General features: G+C 47.5%; 3 protein-coding genes across 10 annotated transcripts; 2 read left to right on the plus strand and 1 right to left on the minus strand.

Moving 5' to 3' along the window:
- Positions 1-2,279, plus strand: NDUFA2 (NADH:ubiquinone oxidoreductase subunit A2). The gene is made up of 3 exons (XM_008014694.2): positions 1-318; positions 439-545; positions 2,075-2,279. Exons 1-3 carry the CDS (start codon positions 218-220, stop codon positions 2,164-2,166), a joined length of 300 nt encoding a protein of 99 aa, XP_008012885.1. The 5' UTR covers positions 1-217; the 3' UTR covers positions 2,167-2,279.
- Positions 2,280-2,348: 69 nt separating this feature from the next.
- TMCO6 (transmembrane and coiled-coil domains 6) lies at positions 2,349-8,299 on the minus strand. Of its 8 annotated transcripts, none has more exons than XM_008014697.3 (12): positions 8,129-8,297; positions 7,890-8,002; positions 5,967-6,082; positions 5,694-5,877; positions 5,328-5,432; positions 5,076-5,161; positions 4,703-4,822; positions 4,066-4,177; positions 3,775-3,961; positions 3,547-3,641; positions 3,003-3,170; positions 2,349-2,764 (listed from the first exon to the last, which is right to left on the minus strand). In XM_008014697.3, exons 1-12 carry the CDS (start codon positions 8,211-8,213, stop codon positions 2,651-2,653), a joined length of 1,485 nt encoding a protein of 494 aa, XP_008012888.3. In that variant the 5' UTR covers positions 8,214-8,297; the 3' UTR covers positions 2,349-2,650. The 8 variants fall into 8 exon arrangements, 7 of the variants coding, with proteins under 7 accessions (XP_008012888.3, XP_008012886.3, XP_008012889.3 ...); XM_008014695.3 differs by having other exon boundaries at positions 5,961-6,082; XM_008014698.3 differs by having other exon boundaries at positions 4,703-4,819; positions 8,129-8,296.
- Positions 8,300-14,501: 6,202 nt separating this feature from the next.
- Positions 14,502-16,009, plus strand: CD14 (CD14 molecule). The gene is made up of 2 exons (XM_008014692.3): positions 14,502-14,672; positions 14,761-16,009. The coding sequence occupies exons 1-2, from the start codon at positions 14,670-14,672 to the stop codon at positions 15,883-15,885; spliced, it is 1,128 nt and encodes a 375-aa protein (XP_008012883.1). The 5' UTR covers positions 14,502-14,669; the 3' UTR covers positions 15,886-16,009.
- The last annotated feature ends 7,090 nt before the right edge of the window (positions 16,010-23,099 follow it).

Here is a 23,099-nt window from a genome sequence, read left to right on the forward strand (position 1 = left end):
GTTCGTAGCCTTTCCGCTTCCTGTTTTTCCCTCTGACCAACCCCGAGCGCAAAGACATTGACCTCGCAGCGGTCCTACAATACTTTTATATCATTGGCCAAGCTTTACCCCGCCCCTGCGTCATCTGGCCTAAGGCCTAGGCTGAAGGGTCCGCGATTGGTCAGACCGAAGAACTTGGCCCGAAGACCTGGAACTGGGGACTTCGGTATTAGCCAAGATGGCGGCGGCCGCAGCGAGTCGAGGAATCGGGGCAAAGCTGGGCCTGCGTGAGATTCGCATCCACTTATGTCAGCGCTCGCCCGGCAGCCAGGGCGTCAGGTGAGGCGCGGCGTGGTGAGGCGGGCGGGCTTCGGGACGCCGGGGTCACGACCTCGACCTCCCTGAAGTTGAGGGAAGCCGGCGCCCACAGTACGCGCGGCGCTCTCTCCGGCCCCGCAGGGACTTCATTGAGAAACGCTATGTGGAGCTAAAGAAGGCGAATCCCGACCTACCCATCCTAATCCGCGAATGCTCCGATGTGCAGCCCAAGCTCTGGGCCCGCTACGGTAAGTGCGGGACGCCAGGAGCCTGGGGCACCGGTAGGGGAACAAGGGTTTGAGAAGGGACTGCCCAAGGTCATGCAGAAACCCGTGGAGAAACTGGAACTCGGACTTTAGCCTTGCTGTTGATCTTGTTTCCATGAATAAATTTATATTCGCAGGGTTATATGATGCGTTGTAATTCGGGCAACGTAAGTATGGAGGCTGACCGAATTCTGCGTAGGGATCAGGAACTGACGTTTTTGTAGTTAAGAATGGGCTTCAGATAGGAGAGAAGCTAGTCAGTATAGTTTCTCCAAATAACGTGTAGCCAGTGTCAGTCCAGGTAGTATGTGAGAATCTCAGTAATTTGGAGCACGCAGAGCCTAACTCATTTAACCTTCATTAGTTAGGAGGAAGCGTGTTCTTCTTTTCTCATTGTAGAGATTAGAAAATGGAATCAAAACTTTGTGGAACATACCTAAAGTGTTGCAGCTAGGCTATAACAGGCTTGAGCCTTTACATTTGTTCCCTTTTCCTAGAATGCACTTACCCCTCTAAGACTGGCATGGCAGTGTATTGCAAAATGAAATTTTCCTATCATGTTGCCTAACACATTGTAGGTATACAATAAATATTTATACATACTGCATAACAGGATTTTAATCACAGCTTTTAACTATTTGGTGCCCTGGGAATGTCAGGAGGAGGTGGAGGAGAGTGACCACCTTAAGCAGATTGGTTCTCACAGTAGACATCTGTGAGACACAGTAGACATTAGACATGCACTAATCATTGGAGGAGGAAAAAAGCTTCCCCTTCCAAAAGCCAGTAGACTACAGGAGGAGAGAGACACGAGTAACTTTGGTGTATTGTGCTGGGTATTATGTTAGATAGCCTATGGGAGCCTAGAGAATGGGTACCCAGCCGGGCGCGGTGGCTCATGCCTGTAATCCCAGCACTCTGGGAGGCTGAAGCAGGTGAATCACCTGAGGTCAGGAGTTCGAGACCAGCCTGGCCAATATGGTAAAACCCCGTCTCTATTAAAAATACAAAAATTAGCCAGGCATGGTGGCGGGTGCCTGTAATCCCAGCTACTCAGGAGGCTGAGGCAGGAGAATTGCTTGAACCCAGGAGGTGGAGGTTGCAGTGAGTGGAGATCGCACCCCTACACTCCCGCCTGAGTGACAGAGCGAGACTCCATCTCAAAAAAATAAAAAAAAAAAAAAAAAAAAAAGGGCACCCAGCCAAGGTATTGCATCAACACATTGCTCACAGTAGTTAGTAATAAATGCCTACAGTACCCCTGAAAGCTTCCCTGAAATAACCCATTGTGGCCATCCAGAATCAGCGAAAATTCTGTTTGGACTTGGGCTTACTAGATGTGTTTGAGACCTATTGTATTAATTCTAGGCATACCAAATATATTTTGATCATATCTCTTTAATACTCTTCCCATCTTAACAAAACTGTAAGATAAAGACAAGATCTTTTATTTTACTTCAGTGGCCTCCACAGTGTAGAATAAATAAAGACACCTCCCTCTTTCTCCTCAGCATTTGGCCAAGAGAAGAATGTCCCTTTGAACAACTTCAGTGCTGATCAGGTAACCAGAGCCCTGGAGAACGTGCTAAGTGGTAAAGCCTGAAGCCTCCACTGAGGATTAAGAGCAACAGCCCCAGAGCCTGGGCTCTGCTGGACTTAGTATAATGTGAAAAAAATGTGTTCCCCTATTCCTCATAAAGCTTGTGCTGTAAAATACTTTCTCAGGGTGTTCTTGTCCTCATCTACCCTCTACCCCTTACTGTGTAACCACTGAGGCAAAGTAGCTTAATATAAAAATAAAACTTTATTCTGTCTCATCAAAAGCTACCAGCTGCTGAAGCAAAAATGAAGGGTGGGGGGCAGGGATTCTAGGGCCCCAGAATAAGTAGACCAAACTGAGTCCCTTTTGGTCCTCCTGCCTAGATAGTGCTGAGTGAAAGAGGAGGAGCTGGGACCCAAAGGTCTTGGCTTAGGTATGGGAGCAGAGAACATGAGACATCATTATGGTCCTAAATCTCCAAAGGCTCTACTGGACAAAGAAGCTTGATGTTAAGAGAGAGGGGAATGAGTGACATTGAGAAACGAGATCACCCTTGAAGAGCTGTCTGCTGGAGAGCATACACACGATCCTGGAGCTGGGCCTCTTCCTGATGCCTTTCCAGGGCCTGCAGCCCTGACTGCTGCAGGAAGACCTGAACAGCCTAGGGGCAGGGAAGAAAATTCAGCATACCTCATCTGTGTCCTAAGACTTGATTCCCACAGCCTCATGGGTCAGCCCACTTTAGAGGGTGCATTCCCCCACAAAAGGACGAAGGTTCTGACATGGAACCTATATAGGTTAGCCAGGCTCAGCGAACTATAGTTAGGACTGGACTGGAAGGGAGCTATTGTGTGGCTTCAGAACAGGGGTGACTGAGGATGTGGGCCAGAAACCTATACCTCTGGCTGATACAGGAACAGCAGATGCAGCAGCTCCAAACTCTGGCCCACTACTTCAGTGTCAGAAAAGGCTAGTGTGTGCAGCAAGGCGGGAAGCAGGGGCCCTGGCCACAGCCGCTGGCAGTAAGCAGGACCCTTCTCTGCAACATTGCACAAAACTGTGAGCACCTGCAGATAGATACATATATAGTCTACAAAGAATGAAACAAAGATCATAACAATAGCTAAAATATATGACATGGTGGCCACATGCCCAGGCACCATGCCAAGCTCTTCTACATGCATGTTCTCATACTCCTACAACTACCCTATGATGCAAGATTATCCCCAATTATAAGTGAGGAGGCTGAAGCTTAAGGTGGTTAGGTGATTTGTCCAAGGATAAATAATCCAGTTTAAGGGACACATACCTAGACTGGTTGGGCCCTGAGGCCACACACCACCACCTGCTGGCTCTCAACTAAGGGTACATCTGAGGGCTCAGAACTGCTGTCCCATACAATCCGACTACCAGATCTTGGATTCAAGTGACCCCAATACATACCATTACGCTCACCACATTAGATACTGGCAACAGCTGCAAGAGGGGCTCAATCAGATCCAGGGAGAGCAAGGAGGTACAGAAACTAGGACTGTTTGCTGGAAGAGAAGTACCAGGGTGAAAAACTGCTTTCCCCCACCACCCCTGCCAATACTATCCACCTCAGTCTAGGCCATGAGGAAATATCCCCATTATCCAAATGTCCAGGCCTGGGCAGATTATGGTGCATACCAGTGAGGTTGTTGAGGAGCCAGAGGCCCTCAGGGAGTAGACTGGGCTGTTTCTGGAAAAAGAACTGCAGAAGGATAAATAAGGCTGCCACAACACGCTCATCTCTGAGCTGCATTTGCCCTCCCACAGTCTCCACTGCTGCCTCAGTTAGCAGGTTGCTTAGACATCGAAGCACGGGGCATGCCAGCTGCAAAGACAAATTGGGGTGTCAGGTGTAAGAAGGAAGAGGTTACCTGCATTCCGGAGTATCAGGAAACATCTCCCAGAATTTCACCTGACCTCTTCACCTACCAGCTCCAGTCCTGCATCCTCAGTTCTCTGGACAGCCCCAGCCAAGTCCAACAGCAGCAACCCCAGAGTAGACAGAGCCCCATGGCCAATGAGCAGAGGATTGCTGACCTGGCTGGGAAACAGGAAGCAAGCAGTCACTATGTATATAGTCAATTCCACCTTTAAGAAGTGAAGCAGTTGGGTGTGGTGGCTCATGCCTATAATCCCAGCACTTTGGGAGGCCGAGGCGGGTGGATCATCTGAAGTCAGGAGTTCGAGACCAGCCTGGCCAACATGGCGAAACCCTGTCTCTATTAGAAATACAAAAATTAGCCAGGCATGGTGGCATGCACCTATAGTCCCAGCTACTCAGGAGGCTGAGGCAGGAGAATCGCTTGAACCCGGGAGGCAGAGGTTCCAGCGAGCTGAGATTGCACCACTGCACTCCATCCAGCCTGGGTGACAGAGCAAGACTCTGTCTCAAAAAAAAAAAAAAAAAAGAAACAGCTAAGGTCTGTGGGTCTCCTGGGCTGCAAAAAGAGAGGAGAGTGGAGGGAGGAAAACTCACTATAGCAATTCCAGACCCAAGTTCAAAGAGTTGAATATCATGAAAGGGCCAGGGAAGATCTGTGGTACTTTCCCAATTGCACCATGTTACCTGCAGATGATGTAATGAAGGCACCAGGCAAACTCCACAGCGACCCCAGGGTTCAGCTTTGGGCCAGGCTGCAACATTTGTAGCATGTGCTGAGGGAGAGTGGAGGCCAAGATGGAGCTGCTGGCAGAAGCAGGGCTGTGAGTAGGAACCACGAAGATGCCAGTGGCTCTTACCAAACCCTGATAGCAGGTAGGAAAGTGTCCAGACCCAAAGCCCTGCCCAGATGGGAAAGTGTCCAAACCCAAAGCCCTTCCTAGCCAGACATATGAAGTTAAAATGTGCAACAGCTTTGGAAATCATTCAGGCATCCGGGAGCTATACTACTACTGAGTGGGTCACCTCTGGCTGCACATCTAAAGACAATTTTACTCACGGAATGATCTTCTCTGGAGCTTCCTTAGCCTGTAGAAGCTGGGACAAGGCATATCCAAGAGCTTCCAGCACAGCCACATGGGGGGACTGAAAGTAGACAGGGTAAGGATCTGACTGGAAGCTGGGTCATAAGGTCTTCAGAGACTTTCAGCCCCTTGGCACAGAGCAGAGGCTGCAGCTACCTAACCAAAGTAGATGGAGCATGTGGGAAGGAGCAAAGGAAGGGTTGCCCAGGGAGGAAGAAAGGAGTCACCTGAATGCAGGCAGCCAAGGCTGGAACAATGCCCTGTGGCAGGAGCTGCCTTCTCACAGCCTCACTCTCCACGATCAGGTTACCCAGTGTATACAGACACAGCTCCTGAGAACAGGCAACAAAAGCACTGGGCTTGGCCTGTTTCATGCCAGGCTGGGTGTGGGGAGATGGGGAGGGGAGGTGATGGGGACACTGGAGCAGCTATCCTTGAGGCTCACAAGAGGGTGGGGAGATGATGGGTGTAGGCATGGCTGTAGGCATAAGGGCAAATATGTTTTCTTCCTCCTACTTGCCAGCTCAAACTGGTCCCAAAAGCACAATTTTAAAATCTAAACCAAGAACAAGATAGGAAGGGACAAGGCTTACTATGAAGTCTGAGCTGTGACCGGAGAGGTAGGTGAGGAGGTAGGAAGTAGCTGGCAGGCAGGCCTCAGCAATGGTGGACTGCTCAGAGTGAGAAAGCTCATGCAGGCACCGAGCCGCCTCAAGCTGCAGCAGAGCCTGGTTGCTGGTCAGGAGCCCGACCAGGGTCCGCATGCTGCCCTCCAGCCTACGTGAATGAGTACCAGAGCCCTGCTTAGCTTGTGGCCCATCCCTCAGAGCCCCAGCTCCCCCCTCCCCCACACTACCCACACTGACTGGATGAAGGTTTGCTGAGTTTCAGGGTGCTGCAAGCCTCGACGAAGGCTAACCAGAGCCCCCTCTCTCTCCTTTTCTTCTGTACCCCGCTGGGCTTGCCGCAGGAACTGCTGCACCTGGAGTTCAGGGCAGGGAAAGGAGAACACATAGTTCCCAGAAAGCAAGTTCTAAGTTTCTCTCTGCCCACTTCACCTGTGAGTCTTCCAATATCACACCGCCTCCAGAACTTGTCATTCACACCTAATGCAACTAATAAGCATCTACCTTGGAGTGGAGTGGACAGAGAATCAGAACTGAGTTCTAATACCATACCTGCCACTCACTCCACATGGGACCTGAACCTAAGTTTCCTCACCTGAAAATGAGAATAACAATATCTACCCTGCCTTCATACAAGGTTCTTTCAAGGATATTTAAACCCCTCAGCCTGGCAAAACCTACCCCTCCAGCCATTCTCCCCATGCAACCTACACTCTAACAACAACTAGCACAACATTAGCCTTTTTTTTTTTTTTTTCCTAACACTTCCGAGCTTTTGCACATGCTATTCCTTCTGCCTGGATACCCTCTCCAGCTTCCCACTCTTTTCAGATTTCTGCTCCTCATTCCCTCTGGGAAGTTAGCTCTTTTTGAGAGACTTAGGAGTTTCTTTTGTTCCTCATGTTTCCTTTCCTTATGACATATCTTCTTCACTGGGCTGTGAGCACCTCAAAGAAAGGGACTTCATCTTTATGTACCTCAGTGACCAGCACAGTGTCCTGGCATAAAGTAAGCACACAATGGAATAGTACAACCTAGAAATAAGTTGACAATATATATGTCAACATAGTATGTACGATAAACTATGTATGTAAACATAATACAAATATAGGGGATACTCAATGCTTGCTGAATAAATCCTTTCATTCACTCATTCAATAAATACTAAGCACTTAACTATATGCCAGATAATATGCAGGCAACCGGGTTTTCAATGATAACAAATAACACAGGATCTAGGTTTTCCTGCAATTAAAGTCTAGTTGGAGAAATAACAATAAACAAGCCATTAGATAATGATTAATATTTTACAAGTAGGTGGCCGGGCACAGTGGCTCACGCCTGTAATCCCAGCACTTCGGGAGGCCGAGGCGGGTGGATCACGAGGTCAGGAGTTCGAGACCAGCCTGACAAACATGGTGAAACCCCGCCTCTACTAAAAATACAAAAATTAGCCGGGCATAGTGGCGCGCGCCTGTAATCCCAGCTACTCAGGAGGCTGAGGCAGGAGAATCGCTTGAACCCGGGAGGCGGATGTTGCAGTGAGCCGAGATCATGCCACTGCACTCCAGCCTGGCGACACAGCAAGACTCTGTCTCAAAAAAACAAAACAAAACAAAAAAAAGGTTCTCAAGACAGAATACCAAAAGAAACCCACATTAGACGTAGCGAATGCCAAGTGCTTGAGACACAAGGGTCCGATATATCCTTGCAGGAACTGAAAAGGGGACAGTGGCTAGGATGAGAAAACTGATAAAATTAGAGTTAGGAAGAGGCTAGACCATGCTGTGATTTGCAGGGCACAGGAAAGATTTTGGTCTCCATGTGTTTTTAAAGGACGTATTGACGGCGACAAGCATAGATGCAGGGTGACCTTTTAGGAGACTGCAGTAGTATCCAGAGAGGTAGTGGTGGCAGCTTCGATGGTGAAGCATGTAAAGACTCCAAAGCTCTTCAGGAGGTAAACAACTAGGATTTGATGATGGACTGATATGGGGTTGAGGGTCAGAGTTGTGCAGGATGATTCCCCTGTTTCTGGCTTGACCCACTGGATGCATGGAAGTGTAGAGTGGATTGCGTTCAGGTTTGGGGCAGACCTCGAGTACTCCCGGGAGTCTGGCGCCAGTGGCGTGGACTCCAGCGCACCCTGCCTTGCCCCCTCACCTCGGCTTCCCCGAGGATCGCAGCCATACATCCCTCTCCAGCTTCCTCTGGGGCGTCTTCTCTCAGCAGCCTCTTGCTGACCAGCTGCTGCTCCCTCCGCGCCTTCCGCAGTGCTGGGGGCAGAAGAGCAGGCTGAGCGCGGGAAGGACCACCGGAACCCAGATCCCGCGGCTCCAAACCTGAAGTCTCAACCTATCTCCGACCGCTCTATGCCCCCGCGCTCCCTCGGCCGCCCACACCTGCCTCCTGCTCCCGCCGGCGGCGCCGTAGCTCCTCCACCCCGCAGACTGTGGGCCTAAGGGAGCCCTGCCGTCGGCTCCACATGGTGGAGCAAGAGGAGGAACGCCGCAGGAAACAGCCGCCACAACGCTCCCAGGGGCGTAGACGATGGCACCGACTGCGCAGACTCAGCACAGGGAAGGACCAGGCGGGGAAGGCGCCAGGAGTGGGGTGGGTGCTGGGTGAGGGCGGGGCTCGGCGAGTGGACGCTGCGCGGGGACGGTGGGCGGGGTACGGGCTAGAGACGCTGCACCACCAGACCAGAGCCAGAGGCGGCGCTCCGCCTCTGATTGATTTGTCTTATCAATTTTAGGAAAAGAAGTCACTCAATCCCTCACCTCAAGTGCCCCAAGCCAGCGGTGTCACAATTTACTCAGCAAACACAGCTTCCCCACCCACAATGCGCTCTAGATGAACGTTCAAAACAACCCTGAACTCCGGGAAGCGCCACGATGCCATTTCACCATTAAGGCGGATCCCACTGATAAGAGCTGCCAGAAACGCTTGAAGCGTCATTGAATTGTCAACGAAGAGTCAAACTCTGTAAAATATTTGAAGAGACTTATTCTGAGCCAAATATGAGTGACCATGGCCCGTGACACAGCCCTCGGGAGGTCCTGAGAACATGTGCCCAAGGTGGTCCAGTACAGCTTGGTTTTACATATTTTAGGGAGATATGAGACTTAAATCCAATTCATTCAAGAAATACACTGGTTGGGCCGGGCGTTGTGGCTCACGCCTGTAATCCTAGCACTTTGGGAGGCCGAGGCGGATGGATCAATTTAGGTCAGGAGTTTGAGACCGGCCTGGCCAACATGGTGAAACCCCATCTCTACTAAAAATACAAAAATTAGCCGTAGTGGTGGGTACCTGTAATCCCAGCTACGCCGGAGCCTGAGACAGGAGAATCGTTTGAATCCGTGAGGCGGAGGTTGCAGTGGGCCGAGATCGCGCCATTGCACGCCAGCCTGGGCTACAAGAGCAAAACTCCGTCTCAAAAAAAAAAAGAAAAAGAAAGAAAGAAATGTGGGATATGATGAGGTTTCTCTTCAAATAATTAGATCAATCTTATATTCTTTAATTCATAGTACCCCACACACACACCTTTTTTCCCCTTTTTCTTTTCCTTTTTGCCTTCGTTAGATGCCCAGGCACGCCACAGTACCAGGTGTTATCTGTACCAGCTCACATTCCTTTCTTTATTTGGAAAGAGGACTAACTTTGTAGTTCATTACAGGCACCCCTTCCCCTTCCTCTCCACTTTCTTTTAAGTGTCCACCTTATCTAAAAAATTCAAGTGTTTAGCCAACCGGGATTAGTTTAGATTGTATGACCCGCAGGACTTGCGTCAGGAATAAAGGCTCTCGTGCCCCTTTGTTCAGGTGTGCTCTCATGGCGACTGGTCAAACAGACACCCCTCTGCACAGAAGTAAAATTGCTTTGCTAAGAATCCTTTGTTCGAGTGTTCAATTTCCCTTAGGATTTTGGGTGTTGTTCCTAACAGAAAGAAGGAAAGGAGGAAAGAAGGAAGGGAAGGGAGGGGAGGAGAGGGAGAGAAAGAAAGAAAGACATTGGTTTGTGGGACAACACAAAGGCGGGACAACTCAAAGTGAGGCGGTGGGGGGGCTTCCAGCTTATAGGTAGGTTTTAAATTTTTCTGGTTGACAATTGGTTGAGTTTCTCTAAAGACCTGAGATCAATAGAAAGGAATGTCTGGGTTAAGATGAAGGATTGTGGAGACCCAAGTTCCTATGTGCAGAGGAAACCTTCAAATCCTAGGCTTCAGAGAGAATGGGTTGTAAAATGTTTCTTATCAAATTTAAAGTCTGTGTTGATGTTAACGCTGGAGAGGTATAATGAGGCATGTTCAACTCCCACTTCCCATCATGCCTTGAAACAGTCACTCCGTTAAATTTTAAAAGAGCCCTGGCTGAAGAGGAAGTCCATTCAGATGGTGGGGGTTGGGGGGGCTTAGAATTTTATTTTTGCTTTACAGAATGTTCACCACAATGACCGTTATTCTCATTTTATACATGATGAAAATGAGAAAAATATCATTATTTCACTTCTCTGCATAAAACTGAGTTCCCATAATTTTTAGGATAAAATCTTTCACCAAATGTTGAGCGCCACTAGTCTACTAGGCACTAAGGAAACACTAGTGAATAAAAAACCATGTTCCTTGGCCGGGCGCGGTGGCTCAAGCCTGTAATCCCAGCACTTTGGGAGGCCGAGACGGGGGGATCACAAGGTCAGGAGATCGAAACCATCCTGGCGAACACGGTGAAACCCTGTCTCTACTAAAAAGTACAAAAAAAAAAAAACTAGCCGGGCGAGGTGGCGGGCGCCTGTAGTCCCAGCTACTCGGGAGGTTGAGGCAGGAGAATGGCGTGAACCCAGGAGGCGGAGCTTGCAGTGAGCTGAGATCCAGCCACTGCACTCCAGCCTAGGCAACAGAGCTTAAAAAAAAAACCCATGTTCCTCACACTCAAAATTGGAATTGTGGCCGACTTAGCTCTACATGGTCTAACCCCTGCATACCTCTCCAATCTGGACTCACCTCTTCTGGGACCTTCTCTTTGTTAACAAGCCCTGCTCTTTTTCTCCTCCACCCACTCCCACTCTTGGGGGAGGCTCTTGCACAAGTTGTTTTCTCTGCCTTTACCTCTTCTCTCTACCAGCATCCTTCCCTTAACAACATTCTCAACATCTCAAGTCCAGTGTCACATACTCAGAACCATTGTACCAATGACCCAGCTTCTTCATAACCCTTTTCACAGCTATCATTAAGTTATAGTGTAATTATTTGATGTTGTCTCCTCCCAGACCCCCTTGGCAGCTCCAGGAGATTAGGGTCCTGGTGGCACCTAAGAATTTTTACAGGAAACCTCTAATTTTTAAAAAGCTATATAATTTAGGCAAAGGTTCAATTAAGCACAAATCTAGGAAAAAAGTTATTCTTAAAACCAACTTCTTTCCCTTGACCTTAATTCTACCCCTTGGAGTTAATCAATGAAGTCTGCAATCTCTTCCACAAAACAGCACGTTAAAATATCTACAGATCATCATTCTATCCTTAATATCTTTTCTCCCAGTATCCATCCATCCATCCCCTGGACAGCTATTTATTGAGCACCTGCTATGCACCATGCTCTGGCCAGGGACAGGGCCTGGATCTTGATCCCTTCCTCATGCAACTGTCTGGCTTCTTTTTTTAATTTTTCAATTTTTAAAAAAAATTTAATTAAAAAAAATTTTATTTTCTTATTTCTCCAAGAAAAACTTTTTATTTATTTATTTATTTATTTATTTATTCATTTATTTATTTATTATTATTTTGAGCCAGGGTCTTGCTCTGTTGCCCAGGCTGCAGTGCAGTGGTGCAATCATGGCTTATCACAGCCTGGAGCTCAGCCTTAAATGATCCTTTCAGCTTGGCCTCCTAAAGTGCTAGAATTACAGGCATGAGCCACTGCACTTAACCCAGGCTGGCTTCTAAAACCCACACTTGGCCGGGCAAGGTGGCTCATGCCTATAATCCCAGCACTTTGGGAGACGGAGGCGGGTGGATCACCTGAGGTCAGGAGTTCGAGACCAGCCTGACCAACATGGTGAAACCCCGTCTGTACTAAAAATGCAAAATTAACCAGGTGTGGTGGCACATGCTTGTAATCCCAGCTACTCGGGAGACTGAGGCAGGAGAATCGCTTGAACCCAGGAGATGAAGGTTGCGGTGAGCTAAGATTGCGTCATTGCACTCCAGCCTGGGCAACAAGAGTAAAACTCCATCTCAAAAAAAAAAAAAAAAGAAAAAAGAAAACAACAACAACAACTACAACTAAACCCACACTTACTCCAGGTGGGGAAGATGAAACAAGTTCCCAGCCAAAAGCTATATTCTGCCCAGTGTCTGCTCAGACAACTACAGCTGTCCAAACTGCCTTTCTGTATCTACCTGTCTGGCAACACTGTTAACCCTGTAAGAACCAGCCCCAGGTCCTGTCTTGTACAGGACTGGCTGTTCCTTTCTCCAGACCATGTTCCTCCCCACCCCCGCCCTCCTCCCCCAACAACACAAGCCTTTGATTTCTCTTCTGTAAGAGCCCTCTCCACTATGGACTGAAGTTCTGGGTTCATGTTTGCTCTACCCACCTCCTGGAGCACTTCAGGGATTGTCTTGGTTATGTCTGCATCCCAGGGCTTTCTACCAACCCTAGTACTGGGTAGACAAATGGTAGATATTTGTGGAATCAAGCTGTAAGCTGGAGATCTTTGCAGAACCATCACTGCTCCTCTTAACTGGCACCTCCCCACCCCTAAGATGATGAGGTGTCAGACTTCAGGGGCCTGAGTTCTCTGAATGCAGACTCTGAGAAAGAAGACTAGTCACCAAGACTACACTGAAAAGATGTGGTTCTGTGCCAAAGACTTTACTCACAAACAGGTAATACTATCATCTCCATTTCACAAAAGGGAGGCCCAAGTCTCACAACCTCAGTGGTAAAGCTGGGATACCAAGACTGGCTGACTTCGAGTCAGATATACTCACATCTTGGTCCTCAGGGATATCACAGAGGCCTGGCATGGCACCAGGGCATGGCCCAGTGCATTGGGGTATGCCCAATAGGACCCACAGGGGGCAGTGATGAGCCTTCTTGTTTGGACTGGGGACAAATCTGCAGCTACTTCTCAGTTAAAGAGGAAGTGGGAATTTAAAAAAGACTTTCGGTCAGGAACGGTGGCTCATACCTGTAATCCCAGCACTTTGAGAGGCTGAGGCGGGTGGATCACTTGAGGTCGGGAGTTCGAGACCAGCCTGACCAACATGGAGAAACCCCATCTCTATTAAAAATACAAAATTAGCCAGGGGTAGTGGCGCATCCCTGTAATTCCAGCTGCTCGGGAGCTGAGGCAGGAGAATTGCTGGAACCCGGGAGGCGGAGATTGCAGTGAGCCGAGATTGTGCCATTGCACTCCAGCCTGGGCAACAAGAGCGAAACTCCGTCTCAAAAAATAAAAATAAATAAATAATAAGAATACAAATACAAATAAAATAAAAATAAATAAAAATAAATAAATAATAAGAATACAAATACAAATAAAATAAAAAAGACTTTCAGGCCAAATGTGGTGGCTCTCACCTGTAATCCCAGCACTTTGAGAGGCCAAGGCGGGCAAATCACCTGAGGTCAGGAGTGCCTGGCCAACAGAGTGAAACCCTGTCTCTCCTAAAACTACAATAATTAGTTGGGCGTGGTGGTGGGCTCCTGTAATCCCAGCTACTTGGGAATCTGAGGCAAGAGAATCGCTTGAACCTGGGAGGCAGAGGTTGCAGTGAACCAAGATCACACCACTGCACTCCAGCCTGGGCAACACAGCAAAACTCGGTCTTAAAAAAAAAAAAAAAAAAAGACTTTCATATATTTCATATAGTTCTTTCCCCAGAGGTCTAGGGATGTGGACCTGTGAGGGCTGTTGTAAATGCATAGCTCCTTATCATCTGGGACATTTGCTGTTTTTTCGTTTTGTTTTGTTTTCTGTTTTTGTTTGTTTTTTGCAAAACTGGTGAGTTACTAATTAATCCTCATTCAACATAGTCCCATCCCTTCCTTCCTAGGGCACAGAGATTGTACTGAGAGGAGGGCAGGAGAGAGCAAGGTGCAAGTGGGAAAACTGGTTCAAAATACCTTGCTTCACAATTCAGGACAGAAAATGGATACTGTAAGTGACCGAGCAACTTGGCCAATGTGTCTCTGTTAAACATCTCCACTTTTAAGAAAGTTATTACTTAATCAAAGGAGCAAGGGAAAAAAAAGGAAGGGGGAATTTTTCTTCAGAGCAACTTCCTTTTCTTGAACCTAATTCCATCCCTTGGTGCCAACAGATGAGGTTCACAATCTCTTCCACAAAACATCCAGTTAAATATCTGAGGATAATCAGGGACTTGGATTTGGGTGGCGGGAGATCAACATAAACCAAGACAAGGAAGAAGTCAAAGAAACGAATCAAGTAGAGTCTCTGGGATATAACGTGGTGGTTTGGGGGTTTGCATAGTGCAGAGTATGGTACTGGCCTAAGGCACTGAGGATCATCTTTTTCCCATACCCACCAGAGACGCCTTAGGCGCCTAAGTCATCAGGGCATTCACCGCCTGGGGCGCTTGAGTCATCAGGACCCTGCCAGGAGACACAGAACCCTAGATGCCCTGCAGAATCCTTCCTGTTAGGGCTCCCCTCCCTGAAACGTCCTTCACTGCAATATTTCCATGAAAGGAAGGGGGGCTGGCTGGGAGGAAGAGAGGTGGGGAGGTGATCAGGGTTCACAGAGGAGGGAACTGAATGACATCCCAGGATTACGTAAACTCTTAGAGACAGTTCACAAGTATTCACAAGTTCACAAGTGTGAAGCCTGGAAGCTGGCGGGTGCCGCTGTTTAGGAAAAAGAAGCTAGAGCCCTTCCAGAGCCTGTCCGGAGCTCAGAGGCTGGGAAGACTTATCGACCATGGTGAGTGTAGGGTCTTGGGGTCGAACGTGTGCCACTCGGGAGCCACAGGGGTCGGATGGGGCCTCCTAGACCTGTGCTCTCTCCCCAGGAGAGCGCATCCTGCTTGTTGCTGCTGCTGCTGCCGCTGGTGCACGTCTCTGCGACCACGCCAGAACCTTGTGAGCTGGACGATGAAGATTTCCGCTGCGTCTGCAACTTCTCCGAACCTCAGCCCGACTGGTCCGAAGCCTTCCAGTGTGTTTCTGCAGTCGAGGTGGAGATCCGTGTCGGCGGTCTCAGCCTAGAGCCGTTTCTAACGCGCGTCGATGCCGACGCCGACCCGCGGCAGTATGCTGACACGGTCAAGGCTCTCCGCGTGCGGCGGCTCACAGTAGGAGCCGCACAGGTTCCTGCTCAGCTACTGGTAGGCGCCCTGCGTGTACTAGCGTACTCCCGCCTCCAGGAACTGACGCTCGAGGACCTAGAGATAACCGGCACCATGCCTCCCCTGCCTCTGGAAGCCACAGGGCTTGCACTCTCCAGCTTGCGCCTACGCAACGTGTCGTGGGCGACAGGGCGTTCCTGGCTCGCAGAGCTGCAGCAGTGGCTCAAGCCAGGCCTCAAGGTACTGAGCATTGCCCAAGCACACTCGCCTGCCTTTTCCTGCGAACAGGTTCGCGCTTTCCCGGCCCTCACCAGCTTAGACCTGTCTGACAATCCTGGACTGGGCGAACGCGGACTGATCGCGGCTCTCTGTCCCCACAAGTTCCCGGCCCTCCAGAATCTAGCGCTGCGCAACACAGGAATGGAGACGCCCACAGGCGTGTGTGCTGCACTGGCGGCGGCAGGTGTGCAGCCCCACAGCCTAGACCTCAGCCACAACTCGCTGCGCGCCACCGCAAACCCTAGCGCTCCGAGATGTATGTGGTCCAGCGCCCTAAACTCCCTCAATCTGTCGTTCGCTGGGCTGGAACAGGTGCCTAAAGGACTGCCGGCCAAGCTCAGAGTGCTCGATCTCAGCTGCAACAGACTGAACAGGGCGCCGCGGCCTGACGAGCTGCCCCAGGTGGATAACCTGACACTGGACGGAAATCCCTTCCTGGTCCCTGGAACTGCCCTCCCCCAAGAGGGCTCAATGAACTCCGGCGTGGTCCCAGCCTGTGCACGTTCGACCCTGTCGGTGGGGGTGTCGGGAACCCTGGTGCTGCTCCAAGGGGCCCGGGGCTTTGTCTAAGATCCAGGAGAGAATAATGAATGGGCTCAAACTGCCTTGGCTTCAGGGGCGTCCCGTCAGGACGTTGAGGACTTTTCGACCAGCTCAACCCTTTGCCCCATCTTTATTAAAATCTTAAACAATGGGTCCTTGTCATTCATTTAACAGACCTTTATTGGAGGTCTGCTATGTGCTGGGCACAGTGCTGGATGGGGAATTCATCATACTTAGGCTTTCTTCATCCTAACTCCCTAAGAAACCCTACCTGTCCTCCCCAAGAAAAGAACTGCGGGGATAGAAGGAGCCAGGAAAGGACTCCTGGCTAGGGCTACATGGGAGAAACAATGAGTGTGCAGTCAGGGCTTTCTGAGCAGATTATCGGCATCTGGATTAAAAGATATTTGAATGATATTTGGAAGATACAAAATATTTCCTCTCCTATGCACTTCCCAAGAGCCAACTGCTCCCTTTCAAAGGTAATAAAACCCACAACCATTTGCTTATTTCCTTGTTCTCTCTCTCTGTCTCTCTCTCTCTCTCTCACACACACACACACACACCCTCCCTCTCCCTCTCTGTTTGTCTCCCTTACCACTCAAGGAAGAGGGACAGCCTCCTACCCTGCACAAGCTCTGAGTTTCATAATATTAGGGTTCCTCTCTTGTAAACCTCACTACACCCAGAGGCTTTGACTGTGTCACTCCCCGACATAATGGGGAATTTGGGCCTGGGGAACTGACGCAAGATGCAGTCGGTCTCTGAATTAGAGATCCTGTGTTCTGTTAGTACATATGTAGATAACCTTTTCAGGCTGACTCTGATTGGCAAGTAGGATAGCATCTCAGACTCTTCAAAACTTCAGAATAAACAGGATGTGTCCTCTAGTCCACATTAGCTCAGAAACCTAGGGTATCAGCCATCAAGAGGTGCTGTTTCTTCTGAGTCCCTTCTTCGTTTCAATAAGGAGGCAGCCACATCCATTAGAAAGCTAGATGCCTGCCTCTCAGGGAGCATGGCAGAGAGGTGGGAGGAGGTATATAGGCCCAGCACTTGCCTCTGGCCAATGTCCAGAGCTACACAGATCTGAATGGGGAATGAAAATTAACATTGATAAGAGAGTTACAGATATTACCAGAACCAGACTCAAACTGTGTCAGAAAACAGTTCAATTAGCTGGACACTCACTGGAATGTCCCCAAGGGGCCTTCAACCAGCCAGTTGGGAGATTTCAAGTATCAGATAATTAATCATCTCAAGGCAGTTTTTTCCCCCCCTTGAATAGCTCTGATTACACTTCATCAAATGGTTACAGAACCCCATTTCAGCTCAGGCCTTGTGCTAAAGCCTGGAATACAAAGATGAATCAGAAACATCCATGCCCTTAGGGAATTCCAATCCAGTGGCTGGGGGAAGGGGTTGAAAACACTAAAAGATAGTTTTTTATGTGTGAGAAATAACTGTGAGAATATATATAAATTTCTGATAGTTAAGCCACCAGTCTATGATATTTTGTTATGGTAGCCTGAGCTGACTAAGGCAGTAGTGGAGATGTAAAATATCCCACTGCAAAAAAAAAAAAAAAATTATGAGTAATAACCATCATGGCTAACACGGTAAAACCCCGTCTCTACTAAAAAAAAAGATACAAAAAATGAGCCGGGTGTGGTGGCGGACGCCTGTAGTCCCAGCTAATCGGGAGGCTGAGGCAGGAGAATGGCCTGAACCCGGGAGGCGGAGCTTGCAGTGAGCCCAGATCGCGCGACTGCACTCCAGCCTGCCACAGAGCGAGACCCTGCCTCAAAAAAAAAAAGAAAAAAAAAGAGTAATATTATCTGGGCCAGGTGCGGTGGCTCACGCCTGTAATCCCAGCACTTTGGGAGGCTGAGGCAGATGGATCACGAGGTCAAGAGATTGAGACCATCCTGGCCAACATCGTGAAACCCTGTCTCTACTAAAAATACAAAAATTAGCTGGGTGTGGTGGCATGTGCCTGTAATTCCAGCTACTCAGGACATTGAGGCAGGAGAACCGCTCACTCGAACCTGGGAGGCAGAGGTTGCAGTAAGCCAAAATGGCGCCACTGCACTCCAGCCTGGGCTACAGAGCGAGACTCTGTCTCAGAAAAAAAAAAAAAGGGAGCAGATATTGTTGAGGATTGATATGTTATATAGGTTGACTATCTTTTTTTTTTTTTTTTTTCTTAAGACAGAGTTTCACTCTTGTTGCCCAGGCTGGAGTGCAATGGCACAATCTCAGCTCACTGCAACCTCTGCCTCCCAGGTTTAAGGGATTCTCCTGCCTCAGCCTCCTGAGTAGCTGGGATTACAGGTGCCTGCCACAACGCCCAGCTAATTTTGTGTATTTTTACTAGAGACAGGGTTTTGCCATGTTGGCCAGGCTGGTCTCAAACTCCTGACCTCGTGATCCATCTGCCTCAGCCTCCCAAAGTGCTGGTATTGCACACTTGAGCCACCGTGCCCGGCCTTATGTTTTCTTCTAAGAGTTTTATAATTTTTGCTCTTGTAGCAACTTGATCAATTTTTAATTTTTATATGTGGTATAAAGTAAAGATCCAACTTCATTCTTTTGCATGTGAATATCCATTTTCCCCAGTGCCATTGTATGAAAAGACCTCGTTTTATCTATTGAATAGCCTTGGCACTTTTGTCAAAATCATTTGACCATATATGTGAGGGCTTATTTCTGAGCTTTCTATTCTATTCCTTGGTCTATGTGTCTGTCTTTATGCTAGTACCACACTGTTTTGATTACTGCAACTTAGTAATAAGTTTTGAAATCAGGATGCATGAGATCTCCAACTTTGTTCTTTTTTACCCCAAGATTATTTTGGTCATTCAGGATCCCTTGAGGGTCCATATTTTGAAGTGAATTTTTTCATTTCTGAAAAAAAAAAAAAAGCCATTGCATTTTGCTAAGAAATGCATTATATCTGTAGATCACTTTAGAAAGTGTTGCTATCATAAAAATATTAAGACTACCAATGAACATGGATTAATTTTCTATTTATTTGTATCTTTAATTTCTCTGAGAATTTTGTAGTTTTCATTGTACAAGTCTTTTGCCTCCTTGGTGAAGTTTATTCCCAAGTATTTTATTATTCTTTTTCATGCTATTGTAAGTGAAACTGTTTTCTTAATATCCTTTTCAGATTGTTCATGGTTAGTATATAGGAACAGTGATTTTTCTGTGTTGATTTTGTATCCTGCTACTTTACTAAATTTGTTTATTAGTTATAACAGGCTTTTTGGAATTTTTAGGGGTTTCTACATATAAGATCATGTCATTTACGAATGGAGATAATTTTACTTCTTCCTTTTCAATTTGGATGCCTTTTATTTCTTTTTCCTGCCCAATTGCTCTGGCTAGGACTTACAGTGCTATGCTAAATAGAAGTATTGAAAGTACTTCCCAGTGGGCGAGGTGGCTCACGCCTGTAATCCCAGCACTTTGGGAGGCTGAGGTGGGCAGGAGTTCAAGACCATCCTGGCTAACACAGTGAAACCCTGTCTCTCCAAAAATACAAAACATTAGCCGGGAGTGGTGGCAGGTACCTGTAATCCCAGCTACTCGGGAGGCTGAGGCAGGAGAATGGAGTGAACCTAGGAGACGGAGCTGCAGTGAGCCAAGATCGTGCAACTGCACTCTAACCTGGGCGACAGAGCGAGACTCTGTTGAAAGAAAGAAAGAGAGAGAGAGAGAGAAAGGAAAGAAGGAAGGAAGGAAGGAAGGAAGGAAGGAAGGAAGGAAGGAAGGAAGGAAGGAAGGAAGGAAGGAAGGAAAGAAGGCTGACGGAAAGAAGGAAGGAAGGAAGACTGATGGAAAAAAGGAAGGAAGGAAGGAGGAAGGAAGGAAGGAAGGAAGGAAGGAAGGAAGGAAGGAAGGAAGGAAGGAAGGAACTTCCCTTGCTCATGATCTTAGCGGGAAAGCTTTTCAGTTTCTCACCAGTGAGTATGCTGTTACGTTTGTTGTTGTTGTTGTTGTTTTTTAAGACAGAGTTTTGCTCTTGTTGCCCACCCAGGCTGGAGTACAATGGTTTGATCTCGGCTCACTGCAACTTCTGCCTCCTGGGTTCAAGCAATTCTCCTGCCTCAGCCTCCCAAGTAGCTGGGATTACAGGCACCTACCACCACGCCCAGCTAATTTTGTATTTTTAGTAGAGATGGAGTTTCTCCATGTTGGTCAGGCTGGTCTCGAACTCCTGACCTCAGGTGATCTGCCCGCCTCAACCTCCCGAGGTGCTAGGATTACAGGCATGGGCTACCATGCCTGACCGCATTTGTTGTTTTTTAAGATGAGAGATGGCCGGACGTGGTGGCTCACGCCTGTAATCCCAGCACTTTGGGAGGCCAAGGTGGGCGGATCACAAGGTCAGGAGATCTAGACCATCCTGGCTAACATGGTGAAACCCTGTCTCTACTAAAAATACAAAAAATTAGCTGGGCGTGGTGGTGGGCGCCTGTAGTCCCAGATACTCAGGAGGCTGAGGCCGGAGAATGGCGTGAACCCAGGAGGCGGAGGTTGCAGTGAGCCAAGACCACGCGATTGCACTCCAGCCTGGTCAACAGAGCAAGATTCCATCTCAAAAAAAAAAAAAAAAAGAGATGAGCCTGGTGTGGTGGCTCATGCCTGTAATCCCTGTGCTTTGGGAGGCTGAGATGGGAGGATTGCTTAAGGCCAGGAATTTGACGTTACAATGATCAACGAACTATGATTGCACCACTGTGCTCCAGTTGGGCACATTTGTATTTAAAAATAATAATAATAAGAGAAATAGCATGATTGTGTGAAGATAGAAACAGTAGAGGGAAAATTTGATGAGACAGGAGAAAAGGGAGTCCTGCTGGAGCAATGTTCTTGAGTAGATAAAAGGCACTGGTACCTACTTCACCAGTGGAGGGATTGGCTTTAGCGTAAAAACCGAAACAGTCAATTTGTAGTCTCACTCTGCTGGAAGACAAAGTTTCTGGGCAAAGATGCTGATGGGTAGGTGTGGCTCACTGTTTAGAATTCAACTCAGATGTCACCCCATCTGAAAGGAACTCCTCCTGCCATCATTTTTTTCTTTTCTTTTCTTTTTTTTTTTAGATGGAGTCTCACTCTGTCGCCAGGCTGGAGTACAGTGGCATGATCTCGGCTCACTGCAATCTCTGTCTTTCAGGTTCAAGCGATTTTCCTGCTTCAGCCTCCCAAGTAGCTGGGACTACAGGTGCATGCCACCACACCCAGCTAATTTTTGTATTTTTAGTAGAGACAGGGTTTCACCCTGTTGGCCAGGATGGTCTTGATCTCTTGACTTCGTGAATGGCCTGCCTCCACCTTCCAAAGTGCTGGGATTACAGGTGTGAACCACTGTGCCTGGCCCCCTCCTGCCATCATTTCTATCCTAACATCATGCATGATTTTATTCACAGCATTTATCTCTATCAGAAATTGTCTTCTTTATTTGTGTCTTTATTGGGTTGAAAGTTCCATGAGACCAGAGATTGTGTTGCTGTTGTTCAGTTTTGTATCTCCAGCCTCTAAAGCAGTGCCTGGCACATGGCAAGTGTTCCATAAATCTTTACCGATTTGACTGATTGAAGAGTGGGCTGAGGAGTGAACCGAAAGGAAAGTGAGGAAACAGTGAATAGTATTTTACTTCACTAAAGTCAAGTAAAAATATTTGCTCAACTGAGTTTGAAGACCATAAACTATGTGTAATGGTCCCAGTCTCACGGATTGTGATTTTTTGTTTCCAATTTTGTCCAGCAGTCTGGGAACAGAATTCATTCAACCAAGATCAGAGGTCGGGGTGCAGGGCATCTTCAGAGAGGCCCAAAGGTTGGGCAAGTTGTGTTAATAAAGCAAGGCTGAATAATGTGCCCTAAACAGGGAAGGAAGTGAGGCAAACAGGGGGAAATGGACTGAGAGATGCAAGGACTCCACTTCTACATGGCACTTTGTGGTCGGATATTTGGTGTGAGGCGACAGACTTTATGCTGAAACAGTGGAAAGTTTTGGTTGCAGGACTTCCTTTTCTGATCCCAAATCAGTTTCCCTATAAACTTCCTCTTTTGCTCCTGCTTTGTCATCTGGAACCAAACAAACATTAGTGTGTTTTTTCATTGTTGTTGTTCTACACTAAGTCAAGAGTTTTGCTCTCAAAAAAAAACTTGCTCTCTCCCATCCAGTCTTCTTTTCTCCAACACAAACCTCACTTCTTCTAATGCTCAGAGCCCCTCATTTACCAGATTGTGGGAGGCTCATTATAAAACATTTAAAATCACATGTAGTGGAAGAAATTGAACACTGACTTGAATCTTTTAGGCTATCTAAAAATTGCTTATTCTTTTTTACATATGGTATTGTGTATGATAGGTCTGATCTTTGGTTAAGTTTAATAAAGAGTGGTTGAAAAGACATCACAAGGAGAGAAAACTACAGACCAATATGTCTTATTAGTATGGATACAAGAATCATCAACAAAACACTAACAAACCAAATCCAACAACATATAAAAATAATTATGCACCATGACCAATTGGGATTTATGCCAGGAGTGCAAGGATGGTTTTGACAGAGCAGAAGCACTGTCATCTTGGACAAACACTGCCACTTTAAGTTCCAACTCCTTTTCTAACCTCATGCACTTCAAGTAAATCATTTCCATTCTAATAACAACGAGCCACAAAGTGCAGACAGTAAAACACAGACAAGACAGCTCAGGCACAGAGGGAGGGGGAAAATCTCTTGGGTAACCACCAAACTTCACACTCATACAATAGGTCCCAGTAAAACAGTGGACCCTAATAAGCACACTCCTTTCCCTTTAGGTGCACTAAGATAGGGAAACTAAAAGCAGACTGGGGGTGATGGGAGCGAAGGGAAGCATGCCTGTAACTGCAGGAAGATGCATGGGAACAGACACAAAAGTCTCCCTCCCAGATAAGCAAGACAAAGAGACACAGAAACATTCCGAGCCTGTGATAAACTCTCCTGCCCCAAACCCTTAAAAGCTCTAAGTCTGTAAGATTGAGTGACTCTGACCTAACTTGGTCAGAAGCCCCTCTCAGGTTTATTCTCTAAAATAAACCTGTCTTTGTTGAGCTGACTTTCGTGTTTCTTTCCTCTTTCTTTAATTCTTACAGGTTTAACATCTGAAAATTAAGGTAATACATCAGAAAAATAGAATTAGAAATAAAAAAAACCACGTGATTATTTAAATAAATGCAGAA

Source organism: Chlorocebus sabaeus, chromosome 23 (genome assembly GCF_047675955.1).
Source record: "Chlorocebus sabaeus isolate Y175 chromosome 23, mChlSab1.0.hap1, whole genome shotgun sequence".
In the NCBI taxonomy this organism is placed as follows: domain Eukaryota; kingdom Metazoa; phylum Chordata; class Mammalia; order Primates; family Cercopithecidae; genus Chlorocebus; species Chlorocebus sabaeus.

Coding starts and splice junctions, on each gene's coding strand:
- NDUFA2 (XM_008014694.2), top strand. CDS start 218: ATGGCGGCGGCCGCAGCGAGTCGAGGAATCGGGGCAAAGCTGGGCCTG. Junction 319..438: donor CCCGGCAGCCAGGGCGTCAG/GTGAGGCGCGGC, acceptor CCGGCCCCGCAG/GGACTTCATTGAGAAACGCT. Junction 546..2,074: donor CAAGCTCTGGGCCCGCTACG/GTAAGTGCGGGA, acceptor CTTTCTCCTCAG/CATTTGGCCAAGAGAAGAAT.
- TMCO6 (XM_008014695.3), bottom strand. CDS start 8,213: ATGTGGAGCCGACGGCAGGGCTCCCTTAGGCCCACAGTCTGCGGGGTG. Junction 3,962..4,065: donor AGGATGCAGGACTGGAGCTG/GTAGGTGAAGAG, acceptor TTGTCTTTGCAG/CTGGCATGCCCCGTGCTTCG. Junction 2,765..3,002: donor TGTTCCTGTATCAGCCAGAG/GTATAGGTTTCT, acceptor CCCTGCCCCTAG/GCTGTTCAGGTCTTCCTGCA.